The 27293-nt window shown below is 38.6% G+C and overlaps 1 protein-coding gene across 1 annotated transcript; it reads right to left on the reverse strand.

Moving 5' to 3' along the window:
• Positions 1–1329: 1329 nt before the first annotated feature.
• SIRT1 (sirtuin 1) lies at positions 1330–27251 on the reverse strand. The gene is made up of 9 exons (XM_060113153.1): positions 26798–27251; positions 25343–25459; positions 24034–24275; positions 22593–22745; positions 10842–10989; positions 10065–10144; positions 9050–9236; positions 6545–7108; positions 1330–3515 (listed from the first exon to the last, which is right to left on the reverse strand). The coding sequence occupies exons 1-9, from the start codon at positions 27168–27170 to the stop codon at positions 3187–3189; spliced, it is 2193 nt and encodes a 730-aa protein (XP_059969136.1). The 5' UTR covers positions 27171–27251; the 3' UTR covers positions 1330–3186.
• Between the last annotated feature and the right edge of the window lie 42 nt (positions 27252–27293).

A 27293-nucleotide genomic window follows, 5' to 3' on the forward strand; every position in this document is an offset into this window, starting at 1 on the left:
TTACCTTCCCTGTTAAGCCAGCCCCCGGGAATGGAGTGTTAAATGCAGAAGGGAACTCCCCAACTCCTTTCCCTTCTCAATCCTTACTATACTTTTGAATCACCTGGGGCTACTTTTCAATACTATGTGCAGGCCCCACCTTAGGCCTGTTAAATGTCACCTCTAAGAGGTGATGCTCAGGTTACTTTCAAAAATTTCCCAGGTGATCTTTAATCCCAATTGGGAGGCACTTAAAAAGAGGAGTCATTAGACCATTTCTCCCCATCTCTGCTAGCATCCCAAGGCTGACTCTTCATTTTTAAGGAGTCGGAAGAGCTTTTTGATTATGTCTAGGAATTGAAACTTGTTTCAAATAAAATTTATCAAATAATGCTGTAAGGCAGATGCTAATTAAACCATGTGCCATTAATTAGGGTATTGCACCAGTGGAATACATGATGCATTAACCAAGGGAAGTGGAAAAAGCACTGAATACATGGCTTTAATAAATCAGGTCTTGCCAGGTACTTGATTACTTAAAATGACCACGTACCCTCCTTTTTAAGGTGTGAACTACCTTCTTTTTCCATTTTGTGCATATATGGAACGATGTCACTGTTCCTTATTTTTATAACATCTGTGGATGGGATTTTACAGGTAATTTTTCTAGTGCAAACAAGATATACAGGGGCAGAGGGGTTTTCTTGTTTTTAGATTAACTTCAAAAGTTTGCTGGGGAGGAAGGCAAGCGACCTGAGAGCAGGAAACTGCCAGTCAAGATTTATTCATTACATCTTTGTAAGGGGCGTGTTCCTGCCCCCTTGAATAGTAGGTTTCCGGGTCAGCCTCAGAAAGTTCATACCAAATGTGATCTAGAGTCACTTTTTGTCCACTCCTTGTGTTTGGACACAGGATTACAGCACATGAGTTCAAAGTGCTGGTCCTTTGTCAAATCTTCATACATCAAGTTAGTTATTCTTAGGCAGGGTTAAAGGAGGGGAAAAGGCAGGGCCTAAGGCTCCTGGCCTAGAATAGTTGAAATATTAGTTTTGAAACGTTTGGTGATGCACCAGTTGCTACAACCAGACCTTCCATTGTCAAAAGTACTCTGGTGAGACTGATAGATATAAATTGAATGAAGAAATAAATGCAGTATGAGAAGAAAGCATCTAATATAGCCCTCAAAGCTGTACAAAAGCTGCAAAACTTTAAAATTTTATACCTTAAACCATGTAAGTTAACAGAAAAAAGTCAAATGACAATTTTAATAGACTTTAAAACAGTGTACAAGTATAAAACACTGGTTTTGTATTTCAAAAGTTGGAAGATATCCAGTCATTAAACAGTCTACAAAACATATGCCAGTAGATTACATAAAAGACTATGTACAATATAAAAAGAGCTGAAAACAGTCTTCACTGTAAAAATAAGTTAAAACAAATTTTTCAATTTAAAATATCTATAGCACAAACACAGATCATGCAAATGGCAAACTAAATATACTGCATTCTTTAGTGTAGTCAGATAAATTCAGATTGAGACATCTTTCAGGTAGGGAAATGGCAATTCAATAAAATTCTTTTTCTCTGGCAGTAACAGTCCTAGCTGGGTATTTTATGCTTAAAGAACAGCTCTATTTCAAACCCTTTTTGTTAAGTTGTAATAAATACTAAAGCAACACAGGAATACTTTATTTGAAAGCAATGTTGGGGGAAAGGTCTGCAAAATAAATTCTTACTGTGCAATTTTATAAAGTATGAACTTTTTTTTTTTTCTTTTTTTTTTGCGGTACGTGGGCCTCTCACTGTTGTGGCCTCTCCTGTTGCGGAGCACAGGCTCCGGACGCGCAGGCTCAGCAGCCATGGCTCACGGGCCTAGCCGCTCTGCAACATGTGGGATCTTCCCGGACCGGGGCACGAACCCGTGTCCCCTGCATCATCAGGCCGACTCTCAACCACTGCGCCACCAGGGAAGCCCAGTATGAACTTTTTTGAAAGGCTAGAAGCTTCTGCAGCTGAAAAAGTTGATCTGTAGTTTTAAGGCAGGCTAAGCTTTTAAATACGTTATAAGAACTAGTTTAACTATTCTGCTATTACAAGTTACACAACGCTCATCTCCATAATACTAGACTAGTAGTTTGGTGTTTATTACACCAAATCCTCCCAACAGGAAACATGTACTTACTGGCTTTGAAACTGTAATCAGGGGGTCTGCTGCTCTCACTAATGGGGGACAGGGGGAGAGGCAACCGTCCAAAATACTACACTCTCCCCGCCAGTTGAAGTACCATTATTATTGATTCGTAAAGGCTTTGCAAATTCACATCTTGGCAGTTTAATACTTACGGAAAGGATGATTGATGATAGGTATATTTAAACAACAATGGCAAATATTCCCAAAACTAAGGGGACCCAGGCAGGCACTATTGTTTCTAAAGCAATTGAAACATTTCCAAAGCATTTATTTGTTTTTTAGGTTAGTTTTATGAGCCAATATAGACATTACTACATGTCCACAGGAAGTACAAAAGCCATCTTCATTTGAACAAATACAATATTCCTGAAACCGTTAGCACCAAGTCTCACTTTAAAAAGCAAAGACAACTGAGTGCTCTCCCACGTATTGTTGACTTCCTTCTACTCAGATTGCATGTCATGAGATATTTTAAAAGTTAGCTGCCACAAGTTTTGGAAAATGCCAGTGTTTGAAAATAGGTAATTGTGCTAATAAAGAATCAAAAGTTTAGTGGAACAGAGAATGAGGATTTCAAACCATTCAGTGTTACAAAGAAAAGTGAAAATACCATTCTTTGGTCTAGATTAGCTGTTCCCTTTACATTAATTTAACATTCCAATGGCTTTTTGAAAAATTTAAAATGTTGAACCTCGTTAGGCAAAAACAAAATTATATATACACATATGGATGTATTGTACAAATGAACCTTTAAAAGAAAGTCTTGTCCAACAGCTGATTAAAGATACTTAGGTACCTTTCTGTTTTAAAAAAAGAGTTAGTGTTTGAGTGTATAAGCACAGAAATAAGTAAGTTAAAAATTACCCATGGGGAAAAAAAACTGTTTTACCAGTCTATAAATATTATACCTTTCTGGTGTCCTTGCTCTACTGAGTTCACAAGTAAACATTCAATGTGACATGCTCAAGATCCTAATGCTGGTGGAACAATTCCTGTACCTGGACAAATATTACATTATGATTTGTTTGATGGATAGTTAATGCATGTTGCTTCCTGTTTCATAGATGTAGCTTCATTAACTGCCTCTTGATCACCTCCATCAGCTCCAAATCCAGTTCCTCCGGCTCTCTCATTAACATCAGCATCATCTTCCAAACCATTGTAAAATTCTTCAATCTCACTTTCATCCTCCATAGGTTCTTCTAAACTTGGACTCTGGCATGTTCCACTATCACTGTTACTGCCACAAGAACTAGAGGATAAGACATCGTCTTCAGAGTCTGAATATACCTCAGCACCATGGAAAATATAACGGTTTGGTGGTAAAAACAGATATTGATTACCTGAAATACAGTAATAAGAGACAAGTGAGTTATTTCAAGTTTTCTAAGACTTGGTCTGAGTGGGCTGTCTGGAATAAAGTGTAGCTTCTAGCCTTTTACCTGAGTATCATTACTAGAGGCTATTACTGTAGTTTCTCAAACACAAGCTACAGACTCACTCGGTCCTGCATGAAAATCTTAGTTCTGCCACTCATCAACTTTGTAAATTGGGAGAGTTATCTCTGTGCCTCAATTTCCTCATCTGGATATGAAATAATTTTCACAACCTTATGAGGCAAGTATGAAAAAAATGTAGACAGCCACGTTCAATGAAACTCCCTTTGAACAGATGTGATGAGATGAAATGAAGTATCCAGCCCACCACCCACCCTCTGAATCAATCTATTTTTACAAGAGTCCTATCATGTTAAAGTGTGAGCAGCACTGATCTAGCACTGGCCTTTTAAGCTCTTTCCCAATGCCCTCCCAAATTAGCATTTGCAATATAAGATTTGAGACCTCCGATGGTAAGAAGCATTCCCTGCTTTTGTTTACATTTTGATGTAAGTGAATGGGTAGGAACCTTAAACATTAATGAAATGTTTTATACCCTTATATTCACAAGCACCAAGTACCTTCTGACTTAAGTCTGTTATCACACGGTGTGATATTTATTGCACCATATCCCAGACTGATTCACAAAAGCCTAACTGCATAGTTACCTGGAGTGACATACCATCTACCAAACATACCCGAGTTTCTCTTCAAAATGACTTTCAAGCTTTTTTATACCCCATCATGACCCAGTTCTCACCTATTATGTGTTGCAGCATGGAAACCACTTACTTCATTGTGTTTCAGAAACTGGAGAAAGAAAACCCCACCTGGTGCTTCTTATTAGGGCCATGTCCTTTGAATCACATCCCCTCACAGTCTGTTAAAGGGTCCCAGCACATGGCTGTCCTGCCCTTTCCTTTCTATAGCTTAGGCCATGTTTATAAAAAGAACACTTCAGAGACTTCCCTGGCAGCCCAGTGGTTAAATTAAGACTCTGCACTCTCAATGCAGGGGACCTGGGTTCTATCCCTGCTGGGGTAACTAAGATCCTGCATGCTGTGCGGAGCAGCCAAAATAATAAATAAATAAATTTTAAAAAAATAAAAAAAATTCTTTCTGCTCTGGCCTCCCCTGAAGAACTGAATCATCTGTTTCTCAGTGGAAGTACCCTATATACCTGTCTGTTTCTGCCCTCTTGGCAACCCTCAAGACATTTACATTTTACTTCCTAAATGCTCCAACTTCTTCCCTTTCAGCCTCGACCTCATAACAAACAGTGGCAAACTAAAATGAGTAAAGTCCAGCTGTTGTTTGGTTTTAACCGCTAAAAATGTTAAGTTTTACACTCTTTACATCCGTTATCTTTTCAAATACTCACAATGCTATGAGAGAGAAGCAGATCTGACAACTCAGTCTAATTCCAAAGCCTGTACCTTTAAAGGTCTAAATTGGTAGAATAAAACCAAGGTATAATACCAATTTCCTGGGGCAGAGTTTTGTATGTTTGACCCATCTGTCAAAAAGACATCCAGAGAATGCTGCCAGTGCCTAGGCAGACTTTGTATATGATAGAGACTTATCTTACCTGACTAAATCAACAGTAATTTCTCTACTCCTGACTCTTCCCACATTTGAAAGCGTAAGTATTCTTCTATGCTCTTTCTAGTTTTCCCCACGGAAGACTTCCCCTAAATTACAGTTCAAGACCAAAGTCAGAACTTAGGTGTTATAGAAAGCCTTCAATAACCTAGTGCCCTCCAAGTAGCATAAACCTTTAAAAAATTTTTTTCTCATTCACCTATTTTTGTAATTATATACACAAATATCAGTAGCTTGATCGGTGTCTCCAGAACTTGCTGTATGCAAAATGCCCAAAGGCTTACTCAACTGAACTAAAATTTATTTAGAGCAAATGATTACAACACTTAATAAATCTGTCTCAAATTTCTTGTCAGTTTTCACCATGTATAGTAAGTGGAATGGGACTTAATGTTTTAAGCTGTACAAAGTTGTTGCATCTAAGAGCACAAGTTTCTGTTTGATTAATACTTGGTCATAAGTGGTTTCAAAAAGTAGAAAGTGATTTCACTTATGTTAATACTTATGGATAGGGACTTCCCTGGTGTCACAGAGGTTAAGAATCCGCCTGCCAATGCAGGGGACACGGGTTCGAGCCCTGGTCCGTGAAGATCCCACATGCTGCAGAGCAACTGAAGCCCGTGCGCCTAGAGCCCGTGTTCTGCAACAAGAGGAGCCACCGCAATGAGAAGCCCACACACCGCAACAAAGAGTAGCCCCCGGCTCACCGCAACTAGAGAAAGCCCGCGCTCAGCAACAAAGACCCAAAGCAGCCAAAATGAATTAGTTATTTTTAAAGAAAACTAATTGATAAAAAGACTTCCCATGTGTCACAACAGGGTAGATGGTATTTCTGATACTCAGTGGCAAAGAACCAGCTGTTTTCTAGATCTGAAACAACACGACCTAATGGTTAAGAGAACCCAGAATCCACCTGGTTCTTCCACACCCTAGTCGTTATCTTGCCTGGGGTACTTAACCTCTATGGTCCTCGGTTTCCCACCTGTATCAGAGTAGTAATAGTTCCTGCCTCACGATACTAAAATCAGAAAATGTGAAGTCACTGACCCCCAGGAAGTACCCACATCTCAATCATTTCTACCTGCTAAAGCTCTCACCAGAAGATGGCAGGGCACTCACTCACTACTTCCCACTTAAATGCTTTACCTTCTCATTCCCCAGAGAAACACAAGGTACAGAGCACGCTTTCACACCACTTTTCCCCCATATTACGGAAGATACCGTTTATCCTTTTCTGGCTTAAAATCTCAACTTTATAGTTTCTCTAAACACAATCAACTATTACATTTAGCCGCATAAAATTACCCTAACTAGCCTGCCAAAATTGCTCACTTCTTACAAATATTTCGTTAGAATAATTATAACCTTCAAAATGTTTCAACAGCCTTTCTTACCATCAAGCCGTTTACTAATCTGCTCCTTTGCGAGTCTAGCTGGCCAGCATTTTCTCACTGTTTCAGCAACTGAAGTTCTTTCATTTTTCTCCCCAGTATTGGAGGCAACATTCTTCAAATCCGGACTCTCCAACTGTTCATTAACACTTTCAATGCTCCTAGCAGAAGTCTGTACTTCCTGTGATTTTTCTTCCACACAGTTTTTTGAGTCAGACACATCTGGATCATCACCATTACTCTTTGTTTCTTGGTCTAAAAGAGTGACAATCACTGAAGAATCTGCTGGTGAGGTTCCTTCTGGTGAACTCGAGCCTTCTGAAATATTGAGGGGTGTGGGTGGCAACTCTGACAAATGAGCCAATTCTTTTTGTGTTCGTGGAGGTTTTTCAGTAATTTCTGAAAGCTTTACAGGGTTGCAGCAAAGTTTGGCGTATTCACCACCTAACCTGTGACACAGTTCATTAATAATGACATCACAGTCTCCAAGAAGCTCTACATCAAAATGCAGGTGAGGCAAAGGTTCCCTATTAATTAATATCTGAGGCACTTCATGGGGTATGGAACCTAAGAATAGGGTGAAAAAAGTAAGAATTAGAGAAAGGAAGGGAGGTACACTAATAAAACCAAAAGAAATGCACTATGTAAAAATCTAACAGAATTCCCTGGCAGTCCACTGGTTAGGACTCTGTGCTTTCATTGCCACGGCCAGGGTTCTATCCCTGGTCAGGGAACCAAGATCCCGATGTAAGACATGAGGCATGGCCAAAAAAAAAAATCGAACATGCTCCCAATACCAAAGAAGACACCCAACTCTAGTATTCAACCAAGCCATTACATACCATCAAACTATCAAGTAAACAGAGATGGGCAGCAAAATTTCAGGTTCTACTCCTGTCACCTGGTTACCTCTGGGTAATCGCCTCACTTTTTATTCTGTATTCAATTTCCTTGTCTGTATAATGGGGTAATAACAGTACTTCTCCACAAGCTTGCAGTGACCACTGAGTTATGCAGAGAAGAGTTCTTGGCGCAGTATAGGTAATAGTTATTCTACTAAAAGGGCTTCTGATATGTGAAAATTCACACCAGTCTGTTCTCCACTACTATGTACCAGTGTCTTACATTTTTTAAAAAGTACCTTTGCCTATCACCAACACATTTTACTACCCCACAGGAAACTTGGAAGTTCTCTGTCTCACATTTAAATAGAAAAAAATAACACGCAAATAAGCTTATACATTAAATTTTCTTTCTTTTTTTTTTTAGTTACAAATTGTCCTATAATCTGCTTTAACAATTTCACAGCTGCTTGGGGAAGGCTGAGTTAAACTGCTAAAGCCACTACATGTGGGCTAGGAAAAAAAAGCTGAATTGGAGAGTTTAACTCTCTTGTTTCTTCCAGCAGTTTGCTCTAGCTATCTGTTTGCTGGTATGGGAGTCCAATTTTAATTCTCCAGTTAAGGGTTTGATATACTCTCCTCCTTCCCTCACTTTAATGGCACAAGTGATGCTACTGAATTAGTCCCTCTATCTTCCTCCCCCTTGCTTGCTCACTAGAGGGAGAAAAAAGGTAGTATGCGAGCATGGATTAAAGAAATATTCCTGAGAATAATAGGGACTTAAATTGTTTTTGAGAATTTTTACACACATGAATACCCTTGTGGGTAGAGCTGATCCACATACAATGATTGACAAGGCATGACTGTTATTCTTACAAAAACAAACCAATCATTGTGAGCCCCCAAATTCTATCTTACATGAGTACGTTACACATGTATCAAGCTATACATCTGAACTTACTGGACCAAAAATCAATTACATTTGAAAGATTAACTACCCAAATTAAAACTAAAAATACAGATTATTTTTAATATGTTTCCTCAATATATGTAGAATTAGCTCATGCTAACTCCTGCCACATTAAAGCACATTCCACTGAAAAGTTTAAGTTGAACTGTTTCCCTTTGTTATTACTTCTGTTTTGAAAGCCCTCTTCCCCCACTGAAATGTCAGATTAACCAATCTTCCTGAGCAAGAATATGTCACCTAAAAAAATTAAAGTTTGGGGGCTTCCCTGGTGTCACGGTGGTTAAGAATCCGCCTGCCAGTGCAGGGGACATGGGTTTGAGCCCTGGTCTGGGAAGATCCCACATGCCGCGGAGCAACCAAGCCCGTGTGCCACAACTACTGAGCCTGTGCTCTAGAGCCCGCGAGCCACAACTACTAAAGCCTGCACGCCTAGAACCAGTGCTCCGCAACAAGAGAAGTCACTGCAATGAGAAGCCTGCACACAGCAATGAAGAGTAGCCCCCGCTCACCGCAACTAGAGAAAGCCCGCGTGCAGCAACAAAGACCCAACGCAGCACCCCCCCCCAAAAAAAAAAGTTTGGCTCTTCACCACTCTTGAACAAAAAACAGAAGATCATTGGGGTCTACTCTACAGACCCACAACCCATGGCAAAATATATAGAAATGGTTCTCTAAAAAAAATCATCACCCACTTACTCGGAATTAGTGCTACTGGTCTTACTTTCAGGGAAGACCCAATAACAATGAGAAGATCAACTTCATCTTTGTCATACTTCATGGCTCTATGAAACTGTTCTGGTAAATTTTCACCAAAAAAGACAATCTCTGGTTTCATGATAGCAAGTGGTTCATCAGCTGGGCACCTAGGACATCGAGGAACCACCTGCATGTTCCAGATTTTAGTTGAGGTGGGAAAGAGAAGGGCAAGCCCGAGTTAGAGTCAACATTTCCACACTTCCCAAGAATTCATTTCAAAATTATCAAAGAAAACAGAAAAGCTGTGGATAAATAGCAGGGAAAACTGGATAAAACCTAAACATCAACCATCAATGACCCGTTAGTTTATTAACATACAATGAAATACAATTTTGCTATTATCTGTGTATGCTGCTATTATGATATCTGTATAGACCTACATTTGATATTCAAGAGTCCATTATATATTAAAAGGAAAAAGCAGCATGTGTATATACGTACACAGATGAGACTTAACTTTAAAAAAATACAAGTTTGTAAAATATGATTCCATTTTAATATGCTATCTTCTCATAATTATATGATCAACTATATATGCAGCTAAGCATACAGAATTTATTTCTGGATGGTTTTTATTCTCTGGCATATTTTCCTGGATTTTTTGGTCAATGAGCGTACATGAAATATTTTTTACAAAATGAATCTGACAGGCACTTTAAAAAAGGGAGAGTAAGGAGAAAAACTAATGTTAAATAACACCACACTTAATGATCTGGGTTTTTATTTTAGGCTTATATATTAGGTAGTCAACTTCATCAATCGAGATTATGGAGCAATGTTTTTAACTTAAGGTTTTGAAAGTTTTTTGTGTATTTCTCTGGAATTCCCAATGGTAACTAACATTTGTTTTCCTGGATGTTTCTGTACCACATAAATACTTCCAGAAAAAAAGGACTGAGGTAAAAGAAACAGATCAGAGACATGCACAATTCCTAAGATATGGGTGATAAATTACCTGATTAAAAATATCTCCTCGTACAGCTTCACAGTCAACTTTATATTTACAAATCAGGCAAGATGCTGTTGCAAAGGAACCTAAAAACAACCAACAAATATATGCTTTATTAAAGAAATTTTTCCATTTCTTAAATAACGGTTATAATGTAACTTGAAAACAGAAAAGCTAGCAACTTTAAAAATTTTTAAGAGACTCCATGAGAGAGATGCTGATATAATGATGCTTCCTAAAGCTACTCTTTTAATAAAATATACCAACTCCTCCAGGAGTAAAACTGCAGACTTAGAAGGTTACAACTGTATTACCTTAGTTTAACAGCTGTGTTTCAAAAACAGTTTAGATACATAAGAAAATGGTCTATTCATACTTGTTTTAGATTTAGTCTTCAAATTTCTGAAGCCTGTACATCTGAACTACTCAGCAGTTCCCTCTGGTTTCCTAAAGATGCCATGTTTTTTTCATCCATAGCTAATATTACTTTTGTATTCAAAAAAGGTTAATAAAAGAATTTAATGTTACATAATTGCTGCATCTTTTGAAATCCAAAAGCACATTAATATCTGACATTTTGTACAATTAAGTGTCAAGGCCAATATTTCTGGTTTCATATTTTTGCAATCTACTTTCCTTCATTTATCTACAGTTGATCAGATAACATGATTAAACAATAAGGCTTAATCTCCATTCCTGGATGGCAGCCTTTTTTCTAATCCTAACTTTTCCTACAAAACTAACTAATATGTAACAGAAAAAGCAATCCAGAAGCTTACTAACCATGACACTGAATTATCCTTTGGATTCCTGCAACCTGTTCCAGTGTATCTATGTTTTGAGTATAGTTGCGAAGTAGTTTTCCTTCATTATCTGACAAGGCTATGAATTTGTGACATAGAGATGGTTGGAATTGTCCAGGATATATTTCCTAGATAACGCAAAAAGCAGAAAAAAGATTATGTAAGTGTTAACAAATGTCACAGGTTTAGGTTTAACAATAACAAAAAACCAAAACTACCAATGATAATTAAAAAACAATACATGAGCATCTCAAAGCATCTAGATGGATGCCACACACACTTACAAAAGGATCGTTGCTGTCATATGTGTAAAACTCAGCAATTAGTGAACATGGCCTCTTGGAAAGGATAAAGTCGACCCACAAACATCTCTTATAAATGCTAATTGATATTTTAATAAAAGTCAGAAGAAATACATACCTTAATATATATCTAATTTTTGTTGGCTGCAAATGATTTTTGTTTTGTAAGGAAAAAGGGAAAAAGTTTAAATTGAAATTAAAGATATCAAAGATATGGTGACTTTTTTTAAAAAAACTAAAAAAGGCACTGTCAACATAATATTAAAAATTTTTTTGATTCATCATTTATTATAAATATCAACCTGTTGGAAGTTTAAAGCTGAAGTTTTAATTCCTTACCAAAATTGTTTTCCTTCCACTGCACAGGCACATACTGGTATAGTATAGAGTTGCTCATGAATGCTGAGTTGCTGGATTTTGTGTGTGTGTTTTTCCCCCCAAATAATGCTTCAATGCTGTTTCTTCTTTAAAAACAAAGAATTCAGATATACACATGGCAAAAAGATCAGAGAAAAAGTATCAATTTTGGTCCTCTCAACTTTTGACAGTGTTTTCATTAAACTTCATTTAGTAAGTGACTATGGCAAAGGAAGTTTCTTCTCTTTTTTCTTTGAAGTAGTAGTTCTGCTTACTTCCTTACCATTCATTATAGCCTCTAACCTATTACAATGCTAGCAAAAAACAAGATGCAACCATATGTCCATCAACAGAGGACTGGTTGTAGAAATATGGTACATCCATAATAGTGGAGTATGCAGCCATTAAAATGAATGAGGGAGGTCTCGATACACTGACCTGGAAGATGGTCCATGACATATGTGAAAAAAAATCAAGCTAGTCACCACTGTGTATAGCTTTGTTTTTGTTGTTGTTTTGTTATTAAGCAAAAATGGGAAGTATATACAAAGTATACAGATACATTCATTTAAACATCAAGTCAGGAAGGATACAAACAATCTATAAAATGGGGATGGGGGTAGGGGACTTCACTTCTGACATTATACAAAAGGTTTGACAGGGCTTCCCTGGTGGCGCAGTGGTTGAGAGTCCGCCTGCCAATGCAGGGGACACGGGTTCGTGCCCCAGTCCGGGAAGATCCCACATGCTGTGGAGCAGCTGGGCCCGTGAGCCATGGCCGTTAAGCCTGCGCGTCCGGAGCCTGTACTCCGCAATGGGAGAGGCCACAACAGTGAGAGGCCCACATACCGCAAAAAAAAAAAAAAAAAAGTTTGACAGTTAAGATTCTAGATGACTACTTCTAACCTACTTAATTATTTCAAGTTTAGAAAAAACTACTGGGATACCTTTTAAGTAAAAATAATAATGCAAATCTCATTATAAAGACCATCACATCCGTGTCCATACGCTGTTGAAAATGTTATATAAAACCCAAGAATTCTGCCTCTCATTCAAATTTTTATCATAAAGTTCATGAACTTTGCAATTTAAGAAAGACAATGCATATAGAAAGAAGTAACAAGAGTTTATTAAAGCTAATGTTTATAGAAAACTGAAAGCCACATTATGTTTTGGACCATTAGGTTGTGCTCTCTATTAACCACTGTTTTCTCCCCAGGTTGCTTTGTTCTAATACATTTACATTTAGAGGATTAAACGCCAGCACCTTGCAAACCTCCCCTCTGGAAACAGCTGTTAAAAGAGTATTTCAACAATTATTATAATATTCTAGGCAACAGATAAAATGGGATCTAAAGTAGTAAGGAAAGTGCTAATAGCATGCCAAAAGCAGCACAAGAACAAATGGCTGACTACCTCCAGAATAAGGCTGGGCAGCACGAGTACCAGGACTCCATCCTCCTGGAATGAACTTTTGTGTGCCTCATCCCCACCCTTTTTAAAAGGGGAGGGTGCGCTTCCCTGGTGGCGCAGTGGTTGAGAGTCCGCCGGCCGATGCAGGGGACACGGGTTCGTGCCCCGATCTGGGAAGATCCCACATGCCGCGGAGCGGCTGGGTCCGTGAGCCATGGCCGCTGAGCCTGCGCGTCCGGAGCTTGTGCTCCGCAACGGGAGAGGCCGCAACAGTGAGAGGCCCGTGTACCGCAAAAAAAAAAAAAAAAATAGAGGGTAAGAAGAACAAAAACCTGTGGGACACTAGATTCAGCTCTACACTCTAGTTTCCCTTCATATCATAACAGTTCAGGGTAATTTAGTCCTTAAATTTACAAATCAATTCCTGTAGATGGGAATAATTTTTTTTTTTTTTTTTTGCGGTACGCGGGCCTCTCACTGTTGCGTCCTCTTCCGTTGCGGAGCACAGGCTCCGGATGCGCAGGCTCAGCAGCCATGGCTCACGGGCCCAGCCGCTCTGAAGCACGTGGGATCTTCCCGGACCGGGGCACGAACCGTGTCCCCTGCATCGGCAGGCAGACTCTCAACCACTGTGCCACCAGGGAAGCCCGGGAATAATTTATGAAGGGTTTGTTTCATCTTATAAGCCTACATTTTATGATGATTTGAAACTTTGTCTGTTTTCTTTCAAATATGCAGTGGACCATGTCTGAATCATTAGATTTAATATTGTGTTCAAACTAAGGGATATAATCTGAAATAATGGGGAAAAAATTACTCTGAAAGGACTGTTTTTTAATAGAAATTACTCCTAAATCAGGCTCTTACTTAACAAGGAAAGTTTTAAAAAACTAATTGACTAGAGATACAACTTTCAGATAAAATATGGATTAATTCTTCATGTTGAAACTGTGACACGCTAGTTCTAAGCAAGACAGGCCATCCCAAATCTGAACCTCCTTAAGTCCCATTAAGGAACCAATCATGTGGGCTGGACCATTATTATTGCCACAGGGATCCATTTAGAATAGAGTAGAAGCACAGCTGGGACCAAAGGCTCAAATACTATTAAAATGACAGGCTGCTTTCACAGCAGTGTCCAGAAACACACGAACAATCCAGTAATTGGCCATAGGCAACCAATGTGACCAAAACTAAAGCTTAGAACTATCTGCCACAGTAAGCTGTCATGTAGAAATAATGGTTTTTCTCCAGAGATGCTCTCTGCTTGCTTGCTTGCTTCTCAAAATTTCTAGCAATATGAATGAGATTCCAGTCAAAAGCAGGGGTGTTAACTGCAGCCCCTCAAAACTAAAAGGACTCATCAAAGTTTGAGATGCCACTATTTGCTAGGTAGTAAGTAGAGCTATTAAGAAACTAGAATTTACATTCTCCATGCTGTCAAAAAAAATAAGTGAAACTAATTGATCCTGGTAAGGAAAATCCTCATAATCCCTGGTCTTGTTTCATTCATTCCACAAAACCATAGACTACTCAAAATCTTACCTAATCAATACTTGCAAATTAAAGTTAAGTCACCTGACTTGTTTGATTCATTCCACAAAACCATAGACTACTCAAACTCTTACCTAATCAATACTTGCAAATTAAAGTTAAGTCACCTGACAAATTTAACTACTTTTTTCCTGTTAAACATCTGGCTTCCCCAAGGAACTCAAGCTTCAGAAAACTTTTTCCACACTGGGACACCAGATAGCAAATATTTAAGGCTTTGCGGGCCATTCAGTCTCTGTCCTTACAGTCTATGTGGCAACCACTCAAGTCTTCTATTGTAGTACATCTGCAGCCACAGGCAACAGGCCAGTGAATAAGCATAGCTGTGTTCCAGTGAAACTTTATTTACTATCACTGATATTAGAATTTCATATAATGTTCATATGATGTGAAGTGTTATTCTTTTGATTTTTTTTCCCATCCATTTAAAAATTTTAGTTCACAGCTGTACAAAAAAAGGCAGTGGGCCACATTTGGACTAAGGCTGTAATTTCCCAGCCCCTGTACTAATCTAACACAAGAGAATTTCAATTAGTCAGCATTCGTTACTACTTGATGTAAGTAACAGGCATAACAGGAGCACTTTGTAATAATGCTGTAGACTGGGCTGAGGACTGGGTTTTTACATTTTCAAGGACTGTAAAGGAAAAGAACACAGTATGACAGAGTTCCCATGTGGTCCACAAAGCACGTTACATTTACTACCTGGCCCTTTACAGAAAAAGGTCTACTGACCCTCCTGTGGACATAAATCCCCCATCTTGCAGATAAAAAAAACCAAAGCACAGAAGTAACGCCAAAAGTCACAAGAGCTAGCAAGTAGCAGAACTATCATTCAAACCCAGTTCTGATGCCAAAGTGCAGCTCTTAACCACTATGCAATTTCTGATCCCTCAACCTCATGTTTCCTATTTTTCTTTTAGGCTAAATACCATTTCTATTAGGTATTGCAAATCAGTCCACTAAAACTAATCTAGTAAGTATATTTCACATTGCACATCCTTCACGGGATTAGTGGAGACTGGAATTCCAATCACCCTCTAATGTAAAAACACTCTTCAAGGGCTTCCCTGGTGGCACAGTGGTTGAGCGTCCGCCTGCCGATGCAGGGGACACGGGTTCGTGCCCCGGTCTGGGAGGATCTCACATGCCGCAGAGTGGCTAGGCCCGTGAGCCATGGCCACTGAGCCTGCGCGTCCGGAGCCTGTGCTCCGCAAAGGGAGAGGCCACAACAGTGAGAGGCCCGCGTACCACAAAAAAAAACCCCAAAACAAAAACACTTTTCAAGAATACATGTTCTTGGGGACTTCCCTGGTGGCCGGTGGTTAAGACTCCGTGCTCCCAATGCAGGGGGCCCTAGTTTGATCCCTGGTAGGGAACTAGATCCCACATGCATGCTGCAGCTAAGAGTTCACATGCCACAACTAAGGAGCTGGAGAGCCACAACTAAGGAGCCCGCCTGCCGCAAATAAGACCAGGCGCAACCAAATAAATAAATATATATACACATGGGAAGTAGTAAGAAGCAGTCATCTACATTAGTAAACAAAAACAGAGCACTGATGAGAAGATGCTAATTTTTTATTTATTACACGGATAGTTTTAACTGCCTTAAAAACAACTCTAGATATCCACTAAAAGGAGACTGATTATATATATTGGGGTACAACTATCAAAACAGTACTATGCAGCCTTTTCTTTAAAATGAGGTATACCTAAGTGCCGCCATGAAACTATTTCCAAGGATATTAAATGGGAAAAAAAGCAGTGGAGAAAAGGGTACGTGATTCTGTTGGTAATCATTTTTAAAGTATTATTAGAAACATACAATACCTCTCCCCGCTACACACACACAAACAGGTTTACTCATTTTTTTTTTTTTCCTAGAAGGAAACCCAATGAAACATTTTACCATGGTAACCTTTGAGAAAGAGATTAGAGGTAGGGAAGACTGAAGGGAGAGGCCAACTATCATTTGTTGTGTACTGTTTGGATTTCTTTTTAAAACCATATACACAACATACACACCAACACACACACACACACACTTTCTAAAAAATACTTTAATACTTAACGTATCACGGGAGGCTTTTTTTTGTGGGGGAGAGGGCATGGGCATGCTACATCAGTTTTCTCGTACACTTCTACACTTCTGATGGGAGTATATATTATTAAACCTTTCCAGGCAGCAATAAGGTAAAACAAATGAGGACCCTTAGCAGTTTTGCTTTCAGAAATTTATCCTAAGAACATTATAAACATACCAAAAAGGACAATCAGAGCAATACCTTTTTAATAACAGAAAGCAGGAAATATCCAAAAGGAGCACTTGCAGGATTAGTTACAGTAGGACCACTTGATGAACACTATGACCGTTATCAAGCATCTGGAAGTTTATTAAACAGAAATACTACAAATCCAAAGCAGTAGGTAAAAGAGCCCATTTTTATAATATCACCCAAACATAATACTCTATACTTATATGTAATCCACCTACACAAGTCAGTATTAACATACTGTCTTCACGTGAATGGGACTGTAGCCTTTTTTGGGGGTGGGGGTGTGTGTGCTTTTTTTGATTTTTAAGTAATGAGCTGGTTTTGAGATGTCTTAGCTTTATAACTACATAATCTGGTATATCTGCACATTATCAATAAAGTGACAATTTACTGAATAAATATACGTTTTGGAAGTTCATATTTCTCCCTCTACTTTTTCTTGAATTTTATCACTTTAAGGGAAAGAACATTCACTGTATTCAATATGGGCGAGCAACTACACTCTCTGAACAGTCCTTTAAAAAAAACAAAAAAAAGTTATTTTATACAACCTCAGTTTCACCTTCACTGACTCTTAAACCACTCATTTTTATCAGCACCAGTGAATTTAGACTCCTCAGGACCATGACCACAACCTCATTATCAATTTAAACCCTTATTATGCAAGAGGACAACAGTTCAGAACAAGAATATATAGCTTTAATGTTGGCCTTAATTGTTCTTGTGCAGAAGAATTCAAAGTGGTACTAAAGCTAGGCACACTTAACATGCTGGTGCTCAAACAGGGAGCAATTTTGCACGAGACATTTGGCAACATCTGGACACATTTTTGATTGTCAAGACGCAGGTGGGGGACTAACGGCATTTAAAGGGAGGAGGCCATTGGTTGCTGCTAAATATCCTACAGTGCACAGAACCGCTACTCACAGCAAAGAATTATCCATCCCAAAGAGTCAACAGGTTGAGAAATTGCTCTAATGAACCAGCTACCTCTTTCACACACCTCTCCATTACTTTTGAGTTTCCAGTCTAGATGAAATCTGTTTCTTCTCAGTTATATACAATCAATGGCTTGATACATCTGTAGAAACTTTCCTTCCAAAATGCCTAAATTCACAATATTTCCTGTTTTCATGGCTTTCTATTAAATTTATTTTCTCTCAAAAGGAACCCTCCTACACTGTTGGTGGGAATGTAAATTGATACAGCCACTATGGAGAACAGTATGGAGGTTCCTTAAAAAACTAAAAATAGAACTACCATATGGCTCAGCAATCCCACTACTGGGTATATACCCTGAGAAAACTATACTTCAAAAAGATACATGCAACCCGAATGTTCATTGCAGCACTACTTACAATAGCCAAAACATGGAAGCAAGCTAAATGTCCATCAACAGATGACTGGATAAAGATGTGGTAAATATGTACAGTGGAATATTACTCAGCCATAAAAAAGAATGAAATAATGCCATTTGTGGCAACATAGATGGACCTAGAGATTATCATACTAAGTGAAGTAAGCCAGACAATGACAAATATATCACTTATATTAAAAAAAAGAGAGATACAAATGAACGTATTTACAAAACAGAAATAGACCCACAGACATAGAAAAAAACCTATGGTTACCAAAGGGGAAAGGGGAGGGGGGATAAATCAGGAGTTTGGGATTAACATATACACACTCCTGTATATAAAATAGATAACCAATGAGGACCTACTGTATAGCACAGGGAATTATACTCAATATTTTATAATAACCTATAAGGAAAAGAATTTAAAAATAGATACATATGTATGTATAACTGAATCACTGTGCTGTACACCTGAAACTAACACAACATTGTAAATCAACTATACTTCAATTAAAAAAAATTCATTTTCTCTCATAACTAGCAAAGTAACCATCTTTTAATTAACTTTCTCCTTAGTACAGACACTGCAAGAAAACTTTAGGTTATGACTATTTTACTCATGTATTCTTTTTGGAATCCAGTAAAATATAATATTTACATACCCTCCCCATCCTTCATTTTTAAATACTATCCTTTATTCTTTGTCCTTACTTATTTGTCCTTCAGCTTTTTCCTATTCATTTTTAGACCCAAATTAACTCAGTCTCTCTTACCTATTACTATTTATTTTAAATGCTATTTCACCAACTAGGTACTTTCCATTTGGCAGTTCCTAATGTAAGAATTGAAGTACAACAATCCTATATGAGTGGCAGTTATAAAGATTATTTATTTAGCTCCTACCATAACTTAAACTTTCATAGAGAAGTGAAACATGCTGCCCCTCCAACTTTTTCTTCTCCTAGGTACTATGAAATCTGTACACTGTAACACATTAACACTGTGCCATTTTTACTCCAATTCAGATATTTCATTTTCTCTTAAGCACTGTCTAGATTTCTATTATGTGTATTTTTATAATTTGTCTTTGTAAGAATAATTCTTAATTGCTTCTATAGATTCTTACATGTCAAAACCAGTTTAAGCTAAAACTGAATACCCACTATATACATTAGACAACTAAGGTTACAATCTTTCTCACCTTGCTATTTGTATTCTCAGTTACCACATTTTCCCCAAGTGTCAGGCAATTTAGTATATACTGAAGTGATGGGGAAAAAGCTGAAGTTAGTTTGAGCATGTTTTTTGTTTCCTCTCAGAACAGAGAATTTACAGCAAAAACCTTGTGAGCATTACATAAATGCACTAGTGAATCAAGCTCTTATAATCAGATACAAGATCAAAGTAAATTCTAGTTACTTGATGCCTTTCTTAAAGTGCTAATTTCTGGAGAATTCCCCGGCAGTCCAGTGATTAGGACTCCACACTCCCACTGCAGACTGCAGGAGGCACAGGTTCAATCCCTGGTCTGGGAACTAAGATCCCACATGCCATGCAGCACGGCCAGAAAAAAAAAGTGTTAATTTCTGATAACTAGAGCCAGTGTCCTAGGTCCAATTCAAGAAACCAGTAACTAAGTGATATTTCATTGGTCTTCAAAGTCATGCAGTAGAACCCCCTAGCACCAGTATGTTAAAAACAGTGAATCTTCATGAATTCATATTCTTGTAACAAAGGAAAGGAGACACTCTACATTATTTGTTCAATTTAGTGTGAACCAGCTGTCTGTTCTAAAGGCTAGATATAGATGACCATCATCACCGCTGATACATGAAGTTCAAAAATTTTTATAAGTTTCAAGTTGATTACTGGAAAGATTCAAATTTCTTAGTAGCCTGCAAAATTTTCAAATTTAGTTTTCAGTTCTAGCAAGTAAATCACATCCAAGAAAATCTAATGTAATTTCCCCATTTTACTCTAATTCCCATTTATAAGCACACTTGCATAAAACAAAATTATTTCTTTAGATAGTCCAGCAATCTAAGCTAATACCATGTATTCTGAATTGGCAGAGCTTTTCTTATAGGTATGTAAATAGACCACATGATTTGAAAGTAGCTGAGGTTATCCTTTAATGGAAATTCAGGTCCACTTCACTTCTCTGCTCATTAAAAAATAATCACTAATACAAAAGACCCTTTCAAATCTACTAAAGTTTAGCAACAACAATTTTACAATTTCTTTCCATAAAGCTAAACTACAGAAAAAAGATTTCTAAAGTAAAATTTCTTGGGACTTCCCGGGTGGTCCAAAGGCTAAAGACTCCATGCTCCCAATGCAGGGGACCTGGGTTCGATCCCTGGTCAGGAAACTAGATCCTGCATGCCGCAGCTACAAGATCCCGCGCACCGCAACTAAAGACCCGGCACACTCAAATAAATAAATAAATCTTTTTTTTTTTTTTTTTTTAAGATAGAACTTCTTGAGTATGGTATAATGCGTAGTTATCCCTCCATATTTGCAGGTTCCACATCCTTGGATTCAACCAACTGTAGACTGAAAATATTCAGAGAAAAAGAATTCCAGAAAGTTCCAAAAACCAAAACTTGTATTTGCTGCACCAGCAACTATTAACATCATATAAGCATACCTCAGAGACATCATGAGTTTGGTTCCAGACCACAGCAATAAAGTGAATTATCCCAGTAAAGTCAGTCAAATGAATTTTTTGGTTTCCCTGTACATATAAAGTTATTTTTATACTATATGGTAATCTATTAAGTATGCAATAGCATTATGTCTCAAAAAAGTACTATCTTAATTAAAAATACTTTATTGCTAAAAAATGCTAACCATCATCTAGGTCCTCAGCAGTAACAAAGATCACTGATCCCAGATCACAGTAACAAATAATGAAAAAGTCTGAAATACTGTGAATGACCAAAATGTGACACAGAGACACAAAGTGAGCAAATGCTGTTGGAAAAATGGCGCCTAAAGACTCGCTTGATCACAATCCCTCGAATTTGTAAAAACAAAAAAAGCCCACAGAATATGTGAAGGGCAATAAAGTGAAGCAAAATAAAACAAGGTATGCCCATAATAGATATTATAAATAATCTAGAGGTGATTTAAAGTATACAGGAAGGGGACTTCCCTGGTGGTCCAGTGGTTAAGCATCCACCTTCCAATGCAGGGGACATTCAATCCCTGGTCAGGGAACTAAGATTCCACATGCCGCAGGCAACTGAGCCCAGGCAACTGAGCCCGCGCTCCTCAATTAGAGAAGCCCCTCACACCTCAACGAAGATCCAGCAACTAAGACCAGATGCAGCCAAAAATAAAATTAAAAAAAAAAGTATACAGGGAGGATGAGCATAGATTATATGCAAATACTATGCCATTTTACATAAGGGACTTGAGCATCCTCAGATTTTGGTATCTGAGGGATCCTGGAACTAATCCCCCTCAGATACCAAGGGAAGACATCAAACTTTAAACTCCAGAGCAGAGCTACCAAATAAAAACATAATATGAATCATATATACAATTCAAATTTTCTAGTAACCACATTAACAATGTGAAATCTTCCTCATTTATAACCCAATAACAAAGTATTATTATTTACACATAGTCATTATTTATATATATATAATACATAATAAAATTTATATTTTGCATGTTTTCTATACTAGGTTTCCAAAATCTGGTATGTCTTCCACACTTACATACCATCTCAGAACACTTATGCACTCAACAGCCCCACGTGGCAAACGGCTTCTGAACTGAACAGAGCAGCACTAAAGATGCTAGAGCATAACATATCAACCTTGACTCAAATGCAATCTAAGACTTCACCTCTAATCACAAATTTCTCAGGCACATCCTCATGTGTTAAAACCTAGCTACTATAAAACATACCAGGGTTTCCCTGTTGGTGCAGTGGTTGAGAGTCCGCCTGCCGATGCATGGGACACGGGTTCGTGCCCCGGTCCGGGAAGATCCCACATGCCGCAGAGCGGCTGGGCCCGTGAGCCATGGCCGCTGAGCCTGCGCTCCGCAACGGGAGAGGCCACGACAGTGAGAGGCCCGCGTACCGCAAAAAAAAAAACATACTAAAGGCAGATGTTATAATCTTTATGATCCATAAAAAATATTCAAAATCAAAACAGTGATGTTACTTTTATATGATCTACTAACCTCTAAAAAAGCCTGGACAATGTAAAGGCCATTACTGAAGTGCAAATTTGAAAAATACGCAATAGCCTCTTCTTTGAAAATAAGCTCAATCCTAAAATGAAGAAAAGCAAATGACAGTCCCTTCTGGGAATAAGGGAATTCTGACTAAAATGACTTTATTTCAGTGATTTTACTCCACCACAGTACTAATAGTCAATTTACTAGACTGTCATTCAAAATAATTTTTCATGAGAGAAAGACAAAGAAACAACTAGAAGAGTTTGTAGTACCTTTGCAAACTTGAAGAATGGTCTTGGATCTTTTCTGAAATATTCAATGTCAAACATTGCTTGAGGATCTGGAAGGTCTGGGAAGTCTACTGCAAGGCGAGCATAAATACCATCTCTTGACCTGAAGTCAGGTATTCCACAAGAAACAGAAACCTGAAATACGCATGGCATAATTTGTACAATTAAATCTTCTACTGCTACCTTAATAATTATTAGTCCTCTTATCACACAATTAGGGAAGAGTTGAAAAATATTTTTAGTTTGAAACTTCTTTTGGGGAATGGAGATAATGCCCTACTTTCATTTCTAATAGAAATAAAACACTCAGAAAACCAGTATAATTAAATCCATCACATACTCCATTCATAATGGGGTAAAGAATTTTAAGTCAGGCTAACTTTAAACCTTTATAAGCATTTAACCAACAAATTAAAATAATTCCAACTTGATTGAGAACTAAGTAAACCATTCCAAATTATTTTAACTAGAAAGCAGGCAAGAATTTCTATTACAGTCAAGTAATTCCAAAGAAATCCCTCTTCTGGGTTAGAGTGCTACTACTTCAAGAACGCTAAATTTCTCTATTTTCCTTAAAACACTATGTTGTACAATATTTCAATTTTTAAGAATAGATTTAAATACTATGCGTTTTCTACAAATAAACCTTGACATTACAAATAGGGACTTCAGAGGTTATCCTTTTGTTTCACAATTTTGTCAGTATTTACTCCACTTTAGCCTCAGAGCAAAACAAACTTGCCTAAATCACATCGGGGAGCCAAGTGTAACTATTCTTCATAATCATTTACGATTAAATAACACCCTCCCTTAACCAAAGGTTAGAAAGCGGACTGATTTTTCTCCAACAGCTGTCCTGGTCGCTACCATGTAACATATTCTGTATTCAACACACAATATGAAATAGCCTAAGTAACTAGTTATTTGAGACCTAAAGCGGAACAAATGAAAAATCTCAACCCACCACAATCACATAATTTAAAATGGAGCAGAGGTAGGAATCTGTTACCTTTCCAACACTGCATTACCTGCCAACACATATAAGGCTCCCGGTTTCCCCATATAGGTCAAACAAATAACCAATTTCTCTATCAGACCCTGACACACTTTAATGCAAGCAAAATTCCCTGCATCTCCTTAGAAGTTGTGGTATAATGTAGGTAAAAATCTTGCCTTAATTCCACTTACCTACTGTGCCAGTAAACAGACGTGAATCTTTTTTAAAGTTATTGAGAGGTTTTAAAAAAACTGAACCAATTTAGTAATTGCTCCTGCACTCACTTTTTAGCAGTTTCCAAACACAAATGCCCATCATCATATATGGATAAATTCTTCTACACCAGAAAAATGTTTCTGAATTGGACAAGGCTTAAGAAAAAACATACACCACCCCCCATACTAGTGTTTTATACATCTTACATACCCCAGCTCCAGTTAGAACTATTATTTTTTTGCACTCTTGCAGTAATTTCACAGCATCTTCAATTGTATTAATATCTTTTCTTTTTTTCCTTTTTGGTGGTTCTGAAAGGATATTAATAACAATCTGCCACAGTGTCATATCATCCAATTCAGGTGGAGGAATTGTTTCTGGTAGTAAATCTTTAAGAATCGTTCGAGGATCCGTGCCAATCATGAGATGTTGCTGAACAAAAGTATATGGACCTATATCAAGAGGGAAAAGAACTAGATCAGATCCACTTCCAAGTAATTGAAAATCTAATTTATTTTTTGAAGTAAGAAATTAGCAATGCTTAACACTGTTTTGCAGAGTAAAAAAAAATGCACTATAAAGGTGTTTCATTCACAGCATCTTCAGATCTAATGCTATATCCCAAAGAGATTAGGGAGATCAGGAGTTGAGCCTGCCCCTAGAGCTATAAAATAACAAGAGTCAAACTAATTAACTACTAGAATTAAATTTCTACGGTTAAAATCTAGAAAAATACAACATAAACATGACAGAAGTATGTACAAAAGGGTTCTACAAATCAACACAGGAAAGATCTTACGAGTCCCGAAAGCCCACACTATTTATCATTAAAGACATAAAGAAAAAAGAAAAGAAAATCTATACTTTACTATCTTTAAAAATTTTCCAGTAATAATCTTCAAGTTAATCTTAACCAGTCTCCCAAAATGATACATACAATGCTGATGTTCTGAGCTTTAATTCTTTACCCTGAAATTTCTTAGATCAGTTCCTAGCTTGAGAAAACCAAAAATACAGTAAATATAAACACTAAAAATGAACTAATCATTACTATGTTTAAGCAGTCAAGGCATTTTTGAAAAAAAACAGCACATTAAGAGAAAGAACATTTTGAGATGGTCATGTTACTACCTTGGTATAAAAATCTGATACTGTGCTCTACTTCAAAATATTTCTCATTTCATCAAAATACTTAATAAATATTTACTGAGAACAAACTATGTGCCAGGCACTTTTCTAGGCACTGACAAAACAGTCTACAAATCAGTCAGAAATCCTTGCCCCTGTGGGACTTATATTCTAGTACAGGAAACCAGCAATAAAAAAGTTACATACAAAGATTATTTTAAAGCAAAAACAGAACAAAGCACTAGACTTTCCCTAAAACCAAGATGATATTAAATCTCATCAAACACCTAAGAACCTCATCACCAGGCTACAAGGGGACAGAGAAATATATTTTTTGCTGACATAAAAAGAGAATACTGAAAAAGATAGCTCTTAAATTGTGAAACCATACCTATCCGTGGTCTTGGAGTCCAGTCACTAGAACTCGCATGTGAGGCTCTATCATCCTCATCACTTTCACACGAATGGAAACCGTTGGTGATGATTTCATCACCAAACAGAAGGTTATCTGCAAAAGAATCCAAAAGTAACTCAAGGTTTCTGAAACAATCTGCATCTAAAATTATGAAAATCTATAATTATGATGCAACAATTTTCAATGAATAAAGCACTTAACATTCATACTGCCTATGTAAAGAATGCCTACGGGATCAATCTGCACCATTCACAGGAACAGCATATCCTCATCTTTAGGGATTCTGCTCGGAATCTAAGTTTCAGTTCATCAAAATCTAGAAAGAAATTACGTCTACTTAATCAAAACACAAAAAGTAGTAACCTAGTTAGACTGAATTTATTGATCACAAATAGTTCATAAAACTTATCAAATAAAAATTTACCCAAAAAAGTCGTGCAAATATTACCATGGCAACTTGCACTTCTCTTATATAACACTAAACATACAAAAATACCTTTGCATTATTCGTTTCCCTTATTAAACTATGTTTCTTGAAAACAGGGGTTTTCTAATCCAATCCCTAATGCACACGTTGTTGCCTTTTATGATCAAATGGTCCACTGATTGGATTTATTGATACAAATATTAATAAAGACGCACATCTATCCGGATAGAAACTCTGAAACACTTAAGGATGACAAGACATATACAACTATCACATCTGCTTTACTATGCCAGAAAAATGTCAATTCGTGTTTCAGGGTTACATATACACACACAAGAAGATATTTAATCTAAAAACCATTATAAGAACATGATTAGAGGAAAACTACTACTCAAAGTACTCTAAAACTACTATTACTCTCCTATGCCCGCTATTAGTTGCACCACAGAAGGGTAACGTCTTTAGAAGCAACTACACTCTTTAAAATTTAAAACAAGTTTAAAAATAAAGGCCCTCCAAAAAACACACACACACACAGACACAAATTGCACAGGTGTCAGTTTGCAAAGGCAACTGCAAAAGGTTGGTGCAAGGGACAGTCAAAAAGTTTCAGGTTTAAGTGTGCGGGGGGTGGGGGGGTGAGCGGAGAAGCAAAAGACATTTAACAAAAGCAATACGTTAAAAGAGTAGGAGGGGAGAGAAACTTTTTTTAAAACCAGCTGCGAGGCTAGCCCGCCCCGCGGCTGCGCAAAGCGCGAGGCCACTGGGGCGGGCGGCGGGCCGAGGGCGGAGGGAGGGGAGAGAGCGAGGGAGGGAGTCCTCGGGCCGCTCCGGCAGCCGGGCCCGCAGCCCCGGAGGCGCGCAGCTAAGGAGGGCCCTAGTGGGGAGGAGAACACCGCAGAGCCAGCCCCGAGCCCCCAGCCGGCCCGACACTCCCCCACCCCAGGAGGAGCCCCGGGAGGAGGGAGGGATGCGCAGTCCCGGCCCGCCCGCGCCCTGCGCACCTCGGTACCCAATAGCCGCCGCCGCCTCTTCCTCCTCCTCGCCCTCGTCGTCGTCGTCGTCGTAGAAGTCGTCGGCCGGCGGCGCCTCCCGGGATAGGCCCTGTAAGCCCGGCCCATTGTCTCCTTCTCCGGCCGCCGCCGCCTGGGCCTCCCGCCGCAGCGCCGCCGCCGGGCAACCGCCGGCCGCCGCCGGCAGCTCACGCTCGGGGGCCGCCCCGCCGGGCTCGCCCGGGCTCCGCCCGACGCCGGGGCCGTCTCTCCGCGGCCTCTTGCGGAGCGGCTCCCCAGCAGGCGGTGACGGGGCCTCCCTCTCAGCCATCACTGCCGGGGGGGAGCCGCCGGGCTGAAAGACGAGCGCCGCCTCGTCCGCCATCTTTCAGCTGCCTCTCTGGCCCTCCTCCCTCGCCTCCTCTCCTCCCGCTCGACTCGCGGCACTGGCGCCCCCGCGGCTCCGGCTGCGGGAGATTTAAACCCCGTCACGTGACCCGCCCCTTTT

This window comes from Mesoplodon densirostris, chromosome 1 (assembly GCF_025265405.1).
Source record: "Mesoplodon densirostris isolate mMesDen1 chromosome 1, mMesDen1 primary haplotype, whole genome shotgun sequence".
NCBI lineage: Eukaryota > Metazoa > Chordata > Mammalia > Artiodactyla > Ziphiidae > Mesoplodon > Mesoplodon densirostris.

Coding starts and splice junctions, on each gene's coding strand:
- SIRT1 (XM_060113153.1), bottom strand. CDS start 27,170: ATGGCGGACGAGGCGGCGCTCGTCTTTCAGCCCGGCGGCTCCCCCCCG. Junction 24,276..25,342: donor GACTCCAAGACCACGGATAG/GTATGGTTTCAC, acceptor CTCTTGATATAG/GTCCATATACTTTTGTTCAG. Junction 10,990..22,592: donor CATTCTTCAAGTTTGCAAAG/GTACTACAAACT, acceptor TGCGTTATCTAG/GAAATATATCCTGGACAATT.